We start from the raw sequence: 12595 nt of genomic DNA on the forward strand, positions 1-12595 counted from the left end.
TAAACACAAAAAAAATGTCTGTGTTCTATCTTAAGCTCAGATGCTCTCTGTGTGGAGTTTTCACATTCTCCCTGTGATGTCCTGAGTTTCCTCTGGGTGCTTTGGTTTTCTCCCAGATCCCAAAGATAGTGGGCTGGTATGTTAATTAGCCACAATAAATTGCCCCCATTGAGTAGGTGAGTTGTTGAACCTGAGGGGGGGGGGGGTGGTGTGGGGTGGGGGAGGCAGAAATTGATGGGCATAGTTTGCAGGAAAAATTAGTGGGGGAATGAGATTGCTCTATGAGTTGGCATAGACTCGATGGACCAAATGACCTTCTTCAATTGTAAGAAAATATGGAAACAGAATAGAGTGTATAATGTAACAAAAAATTCTAATCTCCACTCAGGTCTTATGAGGATCCTTGTTGGCAATGGACTCTCACATTGCTGCTCTGCTTTATAATATACACACGGGTAAATATATAGAAGATAAGCACTTTTCCTCTAGCTTTCAAACTTGGAATGATATGGGTCCCCAAGGCTACCTGACAATGAGGTTCCCAGTAATAAAAAGCTCTGATAAATTTCCATGTGCTTATAACATAATGTGCTGATTTCCAGTAAATTAACCATGCTTACCATTTGAGATTAGGTTTTGCTTTTTCCTATGTTTGGTTTTTCAGACTGGAATCTGTGTAATCCCTCATGTTGATTAAATTGCTGGCAATTTCATGATTTTAGAGCCAGTAACTAGAAATAAGCTGAAAAGCTAGCCTGAAAAGTTACCACACAACCCAAAAAACATGAGAACATAGATTAGGTGAACCCTGGGGCCAAATTGACATTGGTGTTGTTCATGCAAAGTTTAAACCACACTAATGTGTGCAATATATCAAAGAAACAAGTTTTCTTCTTTTGCACATTGATCTTTAACTATTGCCCAGGTGGAGTGTATAGAGGAAATGTGGGTGATGAGGAGCTTGAAACAATTGCACTTCATTAATTCAAATGGATGGAAAATTAGTGTGGGCTTCATTCTGTGCATGTGTTCTTCCTCACCTACTACTCGCCAATGCACTGGATCAAAGCAATAATTTAATGACCAACTCCAGAAGGGAAAACCTGGCCCATTATCAGCCATCTTTTTTATCTCCAGATGGTGGGTACTTTATCTTAGTAATTTTCATTCATACCACAGCCTGGATAATGAATACTGACATGGTGGGAGGACATAGTGAAACCCAGTGACATCCTTCACCTGGTGTGAACAAGCATAGCCTTTGTTTTTATTCATTGATTAATGGGATATGGACTTTGCTGGCAATGCCAACACTTTCTGTCTATCCCTAATTGCCCCTAAACTGAGGACACAGTTACAAGTCAACCACATTGGAGGGTTTAGGGTTACATAAAGGGCAGACCAAGTTAAGATGGCAGATTTCTTTCCCAGAAATACATCAGTGAATTGGATGGGGTATAACCACAATCTGGCAGTTTCATAGTTTTGTTGCTGCGACCATGTTTGTTCCCCCAGATGTAGTTAATTACTTAAATTTAAATTCCTCAGCTACCATGGTGGGATTCAAACTCATGTTTCTGGATCAATGGTCCAGAATTCTGGCTGCTTGTCTCGTGATTCATTCATGACACAGATGTGTGCATTTGGGGAAGCAAACAGGAAATGGAGCCCTGACTTTGTTAACTTGTTGACAGTTGTTGGAGAAATTGGGAGAATCAAGGGTTTAAACATGGCCTGTGTGAATGAAAAACAGAAGAAACTTAACAAGTGGAAACAGGAGAAGGTCATTCAGTGCTTTGCCCTTTCTCTGCCAATTGACAAGGCTGATCTTTTACCTCAGTGACAATTATCTGTGTTAACCCCATATCCTTTGATTCCCTTAAAATCTAAATATCTATTGATCCCTGCCTTGAATGTACTTATTAACTGAGTTTCCACAGTCCTTTTTGGTAGTAAGTTCCATGGATTCACTCAGGGTGAATACATTTCTGCTCAACGCAGTCCTGTGTGGCCGACTCTTTATTTTGAGATGGTGACCTCTGGTTTTAGATACCTGAGCCAGGGGAAACACAATTCTCACCTTGTCAGAACCTCTTAAAATTTTGTAATTTTCAATGAGACTGGCCTTGGCTGCTCGTGCTAAATATGCAAATACAGCAGCAGCTGTGCACTGTGTTCCAATTTTGCAATTCAATTCCACTGAATACAATAGAACCTTATCTCCAAAGCAGAACACAACACAAAACCATTACAATATGTGCGTAGTTAACGGAAGTGATGGAGGAGTGCCGATGTAATGTGAGCTACCTGGCCTCAAAGCACAATCCAGCAAATTTTGATTCTGTTTAATAGTAATGGTTGTAAAGGATGATTGCTGGCCAGCAGACCGTGTTACGCACCTCCCAGATTTTAGTTGCTTTAACGTCAATGTTGTCCTGCCAAAATCAAAATCTGCCCTAATGAATGCAACATTACAATGTTCTATAAAATATCCTGTCTTCATTGAGTAAAATGTTGTTTGAAGCATTTTTCTTGCATTGGGTAAGTCATAAAAATAATAGTTTTTAATGCTGGTGTGACATTGTTCTGTGTCTTAACTGTATTTGTGAGAACAATAATGGTGGAAATACTCTTCTTCACAGAATATTCCCGTTTTACTATATATCTACTTGCACGATAGGAAGTATCCTGAACATATTGTAATAAAACTTTACCAAAATACGACTGCCGGAAAGCTTCAGCTACGCAAAATAAAATCTCTCTCTCACTTTTGGAATAGTCCTCCATCTAAAAGTGTCAGTTGTTTTAACAAATGCCTTTTTCCAAAACATGCTTTTGCTATTAAACGATCAACAATCTTCACAAATTTAGTGAAACGCAATCCTCCAACAAAGGTTTGGAACCATGTGCAGCTTAGCTGTTGATGATTTACGGTTCACCTCACCAGGTGAAGTTTACACAATTATCCTGGGTAGAACCACGTCACTTAAGGTTTTATACCTGTTCCTCTCTAGGATGTACTGAAATAACCAAATGGGAAAGCCTACTATCTGTTGCTAACCGACACCATGTGTGGAAATATAGTAATGTAGGGGTAGGTCACACCAAGATCATGTTTCCAAAATAAATAGTTTTATGACTAAGATATCTGCCTAAGTGTAAATGCAGTTTCAGCTCTTGCTATTTACTGTATAGCAGGTGAGCTACCTGCCTAAATTCACACCAAAAGAATTTGTATTGCTTATGGAACAACATACAGCACAAACTATCCAGAATGCTACTTTCTCCATAGAGTCATGGAGTGATAGAGTCATACAGCAGGAAACAGGCCCTTCAGCCCAACTCATCCATGCCGACCATGGCGCCCACCAAGCTAGCCTCATTTGCCTGCATTTGGCCCGTATCCCTCTAAACCTTTCCCATCCATGTACTTATCCAAATGTCCTTTAAGTGTTCTTATTGGACCTGCCTCAACCACTTTCTCCAGCAGCTCATTGCATGTACACACCACTCTCAGTGTGAAGAAGTTGCCCCTCAGGTCCCTTGTAAATCTTTCACCTCTCACCTTAAATCAATGCCCTCTTTTTTGTTACCCTTCCCTGGGTAAAAGACCATGTGCATTCAGTTTATCTATGCCCCTTATGATTTTATACACCTCTGTGAGGTCACCCCTCAATCTCTTATGCTCCAAGGAATAAAGTCCTAGCCTGCCCAACCTCTCCCTATAACTCAGGACCTCGAGTCTGGGCAGCATTCTCATAAATCTTCTCTGCACTCTTTCCAGTTTAATGATGCCTTTCCTATAACAGGGTGACCAAAACTGCACACAATACTCCAAATGTGGTCTCACCAATGTCTTATAATAACTACAATTTAACTTCCCAACTCCTACACTCAGTGCCCTGACTGATGAAGGCCAGCATGCCAAACACCTTCTTCACCAACTTGTCTACCTGTGGCACCACTTTTAGTGAATTATGTACTTGTACTCCTAGGTCCCTCTGTTCCACAATACTCCCGGGACCTGACCATTCACTGTATAATCCATTTTGGAAACACTCAGTTCTGATTAAAACTCACTGACCTAAATCATTCATTCTTTTCCTCCCTGCAGGTGTTACCTCACTGGCTGAATATTTTAAGCATTCTCTTTATTTATACATGGGGGTGATGCTTTGTGCTGCAAGGAAGAATTTACATTGTGATCTATTTCCGTGTGATTACATCCAGAGAGATTTGCATTTTAGAATCATGGAATCAGTACAGCAGAGAATGAGGCTATTCAGCTCACTGACTCCATGCTGGCTCTTTGGAGATTCATTCGATGGGTCTCAGTCCTCCCTTCTTTCCTGTAATCCTGTAAATCATTTTCTCTCCAAGGCCCATCCAACCTCTGAAAGTCCCACAAGTGGCTGTTTCCAACACCCTTACATATCAAAGTCATCTTCTGTGAAAAAAATTTCCCCTAACAACCATCCACCTCTTTTATCCTTTACTCTAAATTTCTCATCTTGACCCTTGAGCTACCTCCTTAGGGGAATAATTTCCTTCAATCTACCCTGTCATGGTCTCCTACTGTAGACACAATTGACTGCAGTATCTGATGAACTCTTGGTTTCTCAATCTACCTCATTGTGGCCTTTGTACCTTATTTGTCTACCTACATTCCACTTTCTCTGTAACTGTAACTCCACCACTATATTCTGCATTCTGTTATGGCCTTTCCCATTGTAATTGCGTTTTGGAATGATCTATATGGATGGCATGCAAAACAAAGTTTTTCACTGTATCTCGGTACATGAGACAATAATAAACCAATTACCGATTACCAAGAAAGACTGCTGAAGGAACTCAGTGGGTCAAGCAGCATCTATGGAGGGAAAGGAATTATCAACGTTTTGGGTTGAAACCCTGCATCAGAACCTTTATCTCCTCTGCCAAATCTGCTCTCAATCTTCTATACTAATCTTCACTTTTTTTACATTTAGAAAGTTCAACTTCTTAACAGCCTTGATGTATCACAATGTGCACAACATGAATTAACATTATATAGTTCCTCTTTAAAAGGTAAGATGACCAAAGTTGACAAAAATGGGATGAATCATACCAGACTCCAACTAGATTATTGAATCATCTCCAGATGTATGATTTTCCTAGAATGCTTTGCCTAACAAATTTTTTTATTCATGAATTAAACATTGTGAGAGCTCAAACTGTTCACAATATCATCTTAACCAGAGTGTGCATAAGAATGAGAACAACATCTCAAAGCTGTCAAAATTGATGTTCTAGTGTTGGATTTTCCCAGAGAATGGCTGGAAACTGCTCACTCCACTGTGCTTGTATTTTAAAAAGTGTAATTTCTTTATAAAAAGAGGATGAAACCCAAGAAATAAAGTAATCAATGAAATTATTCATAGATCTTTCCTCTGATTCACAAATCAGATTATCAGTTTACTTTTTCATTTATGCTCTCCAGGTCCAGACACTCTTCCCTGCTAAGAATTAATGGTTGACTTGGTAAAGCCCACTTAAAAACTACCTGAAAACAAGCTATATCATTTAGTTGAGTCAGGATTGTACTATGGGGTAAAGTTAACAGAGAAAATATCAGGTCAGAGTAAACCATTTACTCAGAATTCCCAAGAGGTGAAACATTATGCTAATTCAGTTAATGTAAATACATGAGCATACCAAATGTCAACCAGAGGAACAATATTAGGAAAAGTTATAGCAACCAAATAGAGAGAAAAGTTTGGAATGGAAAAAATTTACTTTACTCCTGAGATATTTGTCTGCTTGAAATAGTGAATAACTCTCCTCTAAAGTAACAAAACCAAAGTATCTTTGAGTGACTTTTAAAATCACACTCAGCATATTAAAATATTTTTTCTGTATACACTTCTCTTTTTGCACACACAAAAACATGGCTTAGCTTTCGGCTGTGAAGTTCTGACATTTGTAGTCTATTTGTAATGTTGAACCTGCTTTATCGGAACTGTAAGGTTGCTTTTTGGTAGGTGCTGTCTCCTGTGTCTCACTTGAATCAGAGACTGTAATTGGGCTATCCCTGGCAAAAACCTCAGTAGACTCTCTCCATATACAGTCTGCTGTGTACTTGCACATAAAATTTGCGCGCTTAGGTCTGATTTGCTGAGACGAGTTACTAAAAATCTGTCGACTGTTTGAAGTGGCTATTTTAATTTTTAAGGCAGCGTCAACTCGGTCTACGACAGTGTAGGTCCCAATGCTGCCGTCGTCAAAACCCACAATGATGTTCAGATGCCGTTGTGACAGACTCAGAAAAGCCGGAGTCTTGTAAAGTGAACATGCTCCAATATTTTTCCCATCAGCTAACCTGATGACTATTAAGCTGGACACAGCCCCATTATCAATATCATCACTGCAGTTTCTAAAACAAATGTACACCAGGTAACGGCCATCACGTGATAGTTTCTGACGCCAAATAATTCCAGTGGCAGGAACAAGACGCAGCTTTCCATTGTGCAGGTCCATAATGTTAATGTTGTCGTCGCCTCGCGACAAAATTCCCAGTTTCCCATTGGGAGATATCTGAAAATCCTGCAGGTTTTTTAGGAAATTATTAGGAAGCTGCACACGTCTGCACACTGCTTCCTCTGTCACGCTCCAAACGAACAGTGTTTCAGCTGATGTGATGAATACTACATAGTCTGGTGAATCAGGGATCAGCTTGAAATTTACAATGGTTGTACCATCATCACAGCAGAACTTCTTCGTAACACTTCCTGTCCACAAACTGACAGCCAACAATTTGTTTTTTGAAACACCAATTACAAAGGTGTTAGGGTATGTGATAAATGCGTTCTGCATGGGAACCAGAATATTGCAGACTTTATGACCAGTAGACAGCCTCCAGACTCGAGAGATACCTTGGTTACAAAGAGAGACGACAAACTGATCATTGTGTGTAATCAGCAGCTGGGATATCCTCTGCCCATTGATGCGAAAGATGTTGTCCCCAGTAACAGTGTGCCAGATGTACTGGCTGCCTTTGTCATCTGAAGTGACCATGAGCTCCCCTGATGATGTGAGAACACAGTTTTCCACAATGCTCTCATGTTTAAATACAGCTTCGATATATCCTGTGCTAAAACTCCATTTATGAACAGATTCTGAGCCATCCAGTGTGTAAATCAGTTCACCTTTGCTCGGCAGGAGAAGGCTTTGAATTGCTTTCCCAGTTTTGTCAATGTTTGAGATCGCTGTTATGATGTCTATATCCCACACTGAAAGAATACCATTGCTTGTCAAAGACAGCAGCAGATTGTGTTGGTTTGATTTAACTAGCTTTACAATGGCTCCTGAAATTTCCTGCAAACTTGCCATGCACTGTCCAGTATCTCTCCGCCACACAAATATCGATGACATGTGTTCCATTGAAGCAATAATCGAGTCACCATTTTTAGAGAGGACTGCTGATATGAAGCGTTCATTGCGTTTTGCTTTGAACTTTTCAGCCACTTTCCAAATGCTGGTGTCCAACACCTCAATGCTGAATGTCTTACAGATGAGGATTGCACTTTGGTCTTCCGACAGCTCTAAGCTCACCACTTCATTGTCTTTTCCTCTGCAGTCAAAGTCCTCAATCAGTTGGGGATTGGTAATTTCATCTATATTCCAGACAGACAGGCTGCCTTCGTTATCGATCATCACCATTTCTTGAACTGCAGCCAGAATGAGAAGAGATTTTACGTATCCCCCAGAAAATTCTGATGTCACTGTGGAGAGCTTTTCACCACTTCCCAAGAGGAAAATGGTGGTTGTGTTCAAGTACTGTCCACAGAATGCATACACTCCATCGGGAGAACATTGGACACAAGTAACTTCATACCAGCAATGGAACTGGTAGAGAGGCCATCCATAAATTAAGTCGATCACATGCACATCTTTACTACCCTGCAACCATGCAAGGGCATGGTTAATTGATAAAGTGAAGCCATAAATGAAACAGTTGCCTCCACCCACAATGCAGTGCTTGGAACCCTTGACCTCCACCTCCGACAACTGGCATGAATTGTGATTGTCGTATATCAACAATGTATTTTTTGTCGTTGATACCACCAGGTATTTCTCATCGTGTGTAAGCTTCATCCCCAAGACGGCTGAGTTCGCAGTTGTAATCTGCCGCAGAATCTGCTGCGACTCCACGTCCCAGGTAGTAATGGAACCATTTTCCAACGCAGCGATGACCACATTAGGGCTTGATGTTGGCAGTACCTCGATCACGTGGGCATGGCTGCTGGTCAGCGGGAGTCGTTCAGGGCTGTACATCACATCCAAGGAGGAATGCAAAGGCACAATTGAGCAATACTTTGGGCCATCTTTGTCACACTCTAATAAAAGGTGTCTCAGCTTTGGTAAAGAGCTAATGACAGGCAAAAGCCTTTGCTGCAGCTCAGCAGACAGTGAGCTTGGGTTCTTTGAAACTTTCAACTTGATGCTTCGCAGAGTCCTTGCCAGAAACTTCAGTTCTTTCTCTTGTGAGTAATTGTAAGCAAGATCTATGTCAGAAAGGACTTTGTCAAGGTGACCAATTTTGATCATGGTGTACAGCCAACTGAAATTCATTATGACACTGTACATGAGGTCGTCTGTCCTCTCACTTCTTGTCAGGTGATGTAGCAGCTCAGTGCTTTTCCTGTGATTCACAAAAAAGATGTCTGGTTCCAATGGATTGCACTGGAAGACCCATGGTTGCTCAGGGGCTTGCCGATCAAAGGTTTTCTCGCCAGTCTGCTTTTCCTCATTCATGCTCTTGTTGTTGTCTAGAGGTCGGATTTGGCCTTGCTCAGGATGAAACAACCGTGGTCTCCCCCCTGACCATACTCCCAGAAAGTAATCTGCCAAGATGCTGTGCATTTCGTGTACGTCTTCCTCACTCTGCAGGTACAGTTTCTGAGCGATCAGATGTAGATGGCGATTTGCCCAAACCAGAAGTGTGACGCTTCTCACCTGCCTCTCCACTAAGTATCCACATAGCTCCTCCTTCAATCTTGCGATGAAATAATATGGTATCCGCAGTGGATTCTGAAGCTCAGACTTTGCTTTGATTTCGTTAAGGACATAGTTATCAAGTGAAAGAACATCTTCCAGTTCCATTTCACTCAGTCCAGTTTTGGCTATGGTGATGAAACCAAGAGCTCTTGAGACCAATCTTGATCCACACTTATTTTCAAGAGACCCAAAAAGGTGCTCAATGTTTTCATGTACTGTTCCACAGAGTGAAGTGTCGTCAACGTCCTTATGTGATCTCCACTGCTTGACCTCGTGGTAAATCAGATTAACAAACATGGGTAGCGTACACTTTGATAGGGCTTCATTGACATAGATCTGCTGACCTGAGGTGACCTTTCTTTTCACTTGCAGAAGCTGGTATTTCAAAATTTGGCTGCACACCTTCCTGTCACGCTGTGGCAGTTCAATGTAGTTATCGTCATCCTGTATCAAGCACCTCAGCTTTTGCAAAATACCGTGCTTGTTGGGTAGCGTTGACAATATCACACGCACTGACCGAGGAAGATGAATGGGAAGCCACCACAATTTGCGTGCTTCCTCACCATCTGACAATTGCTCCAGTGCATCAAAAATTAACACCAGTGGCCGATGAAAGGAAGACTCATTCAGTAGGTTTATGAATAGTTCCCTCAGGTCATGTATTTTTTGAGGATAACTGTGTATGAGACATCGATAGTTAATGGCTAATTGTTCACAGAGACTTTGCAGTAAGGTTTTAAGCTCTGTACTTAATTCAGTTGTTCCCAAAAATCTCACAGTTATAACTGGATCAGAATCGGGGCCCATTTCGTCCTGAAGCCATGAATAGGCCTGAAATTTAAAAGAGTGTCATAAGATTTGAACGGATAGTTCAGATCACATAAAATGATTTAATGTTCATTTCTATTACTTAATATAAGAACATTTGGAAAACATATATTAGATATAATAGATTAAATAATAATAATAATATATTTAATATAATAAAATTTGCTGAATGCAGGCAATTGAAGGTACCTGAAGATTGAAAACCACAATGCAACAATTTATAGTTTCATCTGCAATGATTACCTGGACATAAACTTAAGAAAAAGTTTGGGTGGTTGGAATCCCACTTCAATGGAGCCCAACCAAATATCCATCCATTTAAATTTAGCTAAAATGACTGAAAATTTGAGTATGCTCCTTGTATGGGGTGTGATCCTACCAGCTGACTTTCCTTGAGAAGAAATCCTGTGGAAGAAATCTCAAATTCTGGTATAAAATTTGTTGTGCTATTTCTGTTTACCAGGCAGCATGTGAACAGATACAGGATGTATCTGTTGTGACAGTAGGAGCTGACCATTGAGTCTTTTGCATTAATTCTGCCATGGCCGATCCTCTGCTTCAAATCTACTTTCCCGTCCTTTCCCCATCTACCTTGATTAAACTAGTATCCGAAAATCTACCCATCTCTGCCTTTAATATAGTCAACAGTCAAGCATCCAGAGGTCTCTGGTATAGTGAATTCCAAAGACTCACTATCTCTTGAAAAATATTTCTTCTCAAATTAGTCCTAAGTAGCTGATTGCTTATTCTGAATCTGAGCTGCCTGGTTCTAGACTCTCCTGCCAGGGTGATCATCCTCCTAGCATCTATCAGCCTCCAAAGAAAATTATATTTAAATATGTCTCTTTTTCAAAACTCCAGGGAGCCTCAATATCTCAGCAATCAACCCAGTGACCATCCATTGCACTCCCTCTAAGGCAAGTAAATAGTTCCTTCTCCAGGACCAGTATCATATATAATACTCCAGATGTGGTCTCAACAATGATGTAATCACATTCCATCTTACATTTATGCTCTAACCCCTTTGTAATAAAAGTTACCATGCCACTTGCTTTATTAATTGCTTGCTATGTTGGCATACAATTCTGTTCTTTCTGTAAAAGACCCCCAAATTCCACTGAATGAGATCATTTCCCAGCCTTTCTTATTTCATAAAATATTCTGTGTTTCTATTTTTCTCCATCAAAATGGAGAACTTCATGTTTCTCCACCCTACAATCCATTTACCATGCTCTTGCATGTTTATTAACACATTCATATACCTTTGCTGCCTCTTTCATCTTCCACACAGATTTTCTCAAGTAATTCTCCCTGGTCAGCAAATTGAACAAATTACTCTCAGTCCCCTCACCAAAGTCATTTATATTGTTTGTAAATAGCTAAGGCCCAAGCACTGATCTTTGCGCTATCTCACCAGTAAGAGCCTGCTGATCTGAAAATGATCTATTCTCCATTTCCCATCTGTTAACTAATTCTCAATTCATGCTAATATTTAACCTCCAATTTCACGAGCCCTTTTGTGTGCCACTTTATTGAATGTTTCTTGAAAATCTTTTAAGCATAATATATCCATGGTTACTCTAATTTACTCTGTTAATTACAACGTCAAAAAATCCTAGCAGATTTATGAAACATGATTTCCCTTTCATTAATAAATTTTAAACCTATTGAATCTTATTAAGACATTCTAAGTGAAGTGCAATCATGTTTCTAATAATGATTCCAGTGTTCTCACCACCACAAATAACAGGCTAACTGGCCTATGGTTCCTGTTTTTTGAATGGCGGGATCTTCTTTACTTTTTCAATCTTTTTATTAGTTTTCAAATTAATACAGATTGATATATAGCATCAATATTTACACATGTAATACAAAGAGATCAGGATAACAATCATGGCATAGATAATCATAAAGAACAATAAAATATAAAAAAATCTGTAGATCCAACAATCTCTTAGTAAGTGAATATAATATAAAAGAAAGGGAAGAAAAAGATTTATCATATAAATTAAGAAAAGAAAAAAAACCCAAATCAATAAGAAAAAATTATAAACAATATAAACTAAACTAAACAGAAAAATTGCAAAAAAAACAAACAAAAAAAAATTGGGCTAAAATTTCTCAGTAGAAACAGAGCAATATTATGTCGTCAACTCCGTTCCTCTAAGTTGGAAAGTTATTGAAAGGGGATCTACATCATGTGAAAATATTGAATAAATGGACTCCAAATATCTTCAAATTTAAGCGAAGGATCAACAGTACCACTCCTAATTTTTTCCAAGTTTGATAAAGTTTGAGTAAATGGCGGGATCTTGTTTCCTCCTTCACATACATGGGGCCCATTACAAAATCTGTGAAATTCTGGGAGAAGAAATTCAATGCATCCACTGCCTCTGTCACTACTGAAAATCAAAGAAAAAACTGCAGATGCTGCAAAGCTAAAACAAAAAAAAGTGGTTAACTTATTTTATTATAATTAACATATTGTTTTCATTTAACTCACATAAGTGTGCTTTTAAGTACATTTATTTTTCTTTTTTTATAATTCAGAATTTTTTCAAATGAAAATTATTTCAACTGTTTCTTAGCATCCCTGATTATGAGAGACATCTAGAAGCAGTGAAAAAGGCTTTAACAGAACAAGCATTCAAAAGACCAGCATTGCAGCCCCTGGGCAGCTTGTACTGCTTGAGGCCAGGACATTGGTGACAGGTGCTCTGCCTTGCAAGCG

The 12595-nt window shown here is 39.5% G+C and overlaps 1 protein-coding gene across 1 annotated transcript in view; it reads right to left on the reverse strand.

Moving 5' to 3' along the window:
• Positions 1 to 5931: 5931 nt before the first annotated feature.
• Positions 5932 to 12595, reverse strand: part of LOC127583936 (NACHT and WD repeat domain-containing protein 2) — a 90059-nt gene continuing 83395 nt past the window's right edge. Inside the window, exon 7 of the mRNA XM_052040373.1 lies at positions 5932 to 9867. Within this exon, the coding sequence (XP_051896333.1) occupies positions 5932 to 9867 (3936 nt within the window). The remainder of the gene's footprint in view (positions 9868 to 12595) is intronic.

This window comes from Pristis pectinata, chromosome 2, assembly GCF_009764475.1.
Source record: "Pristis pectinata isolate sPriPec2 chromosome 2, sPriPec2.1.pri, whole genome shotgun sequence".
Classification (NCBI taxonomy): Eukaryota; Metazoa; Chordata; class Chondrichthyes; order Rhinopristiformes; family Pristidae; genus Pristis; species Pristis pectinata.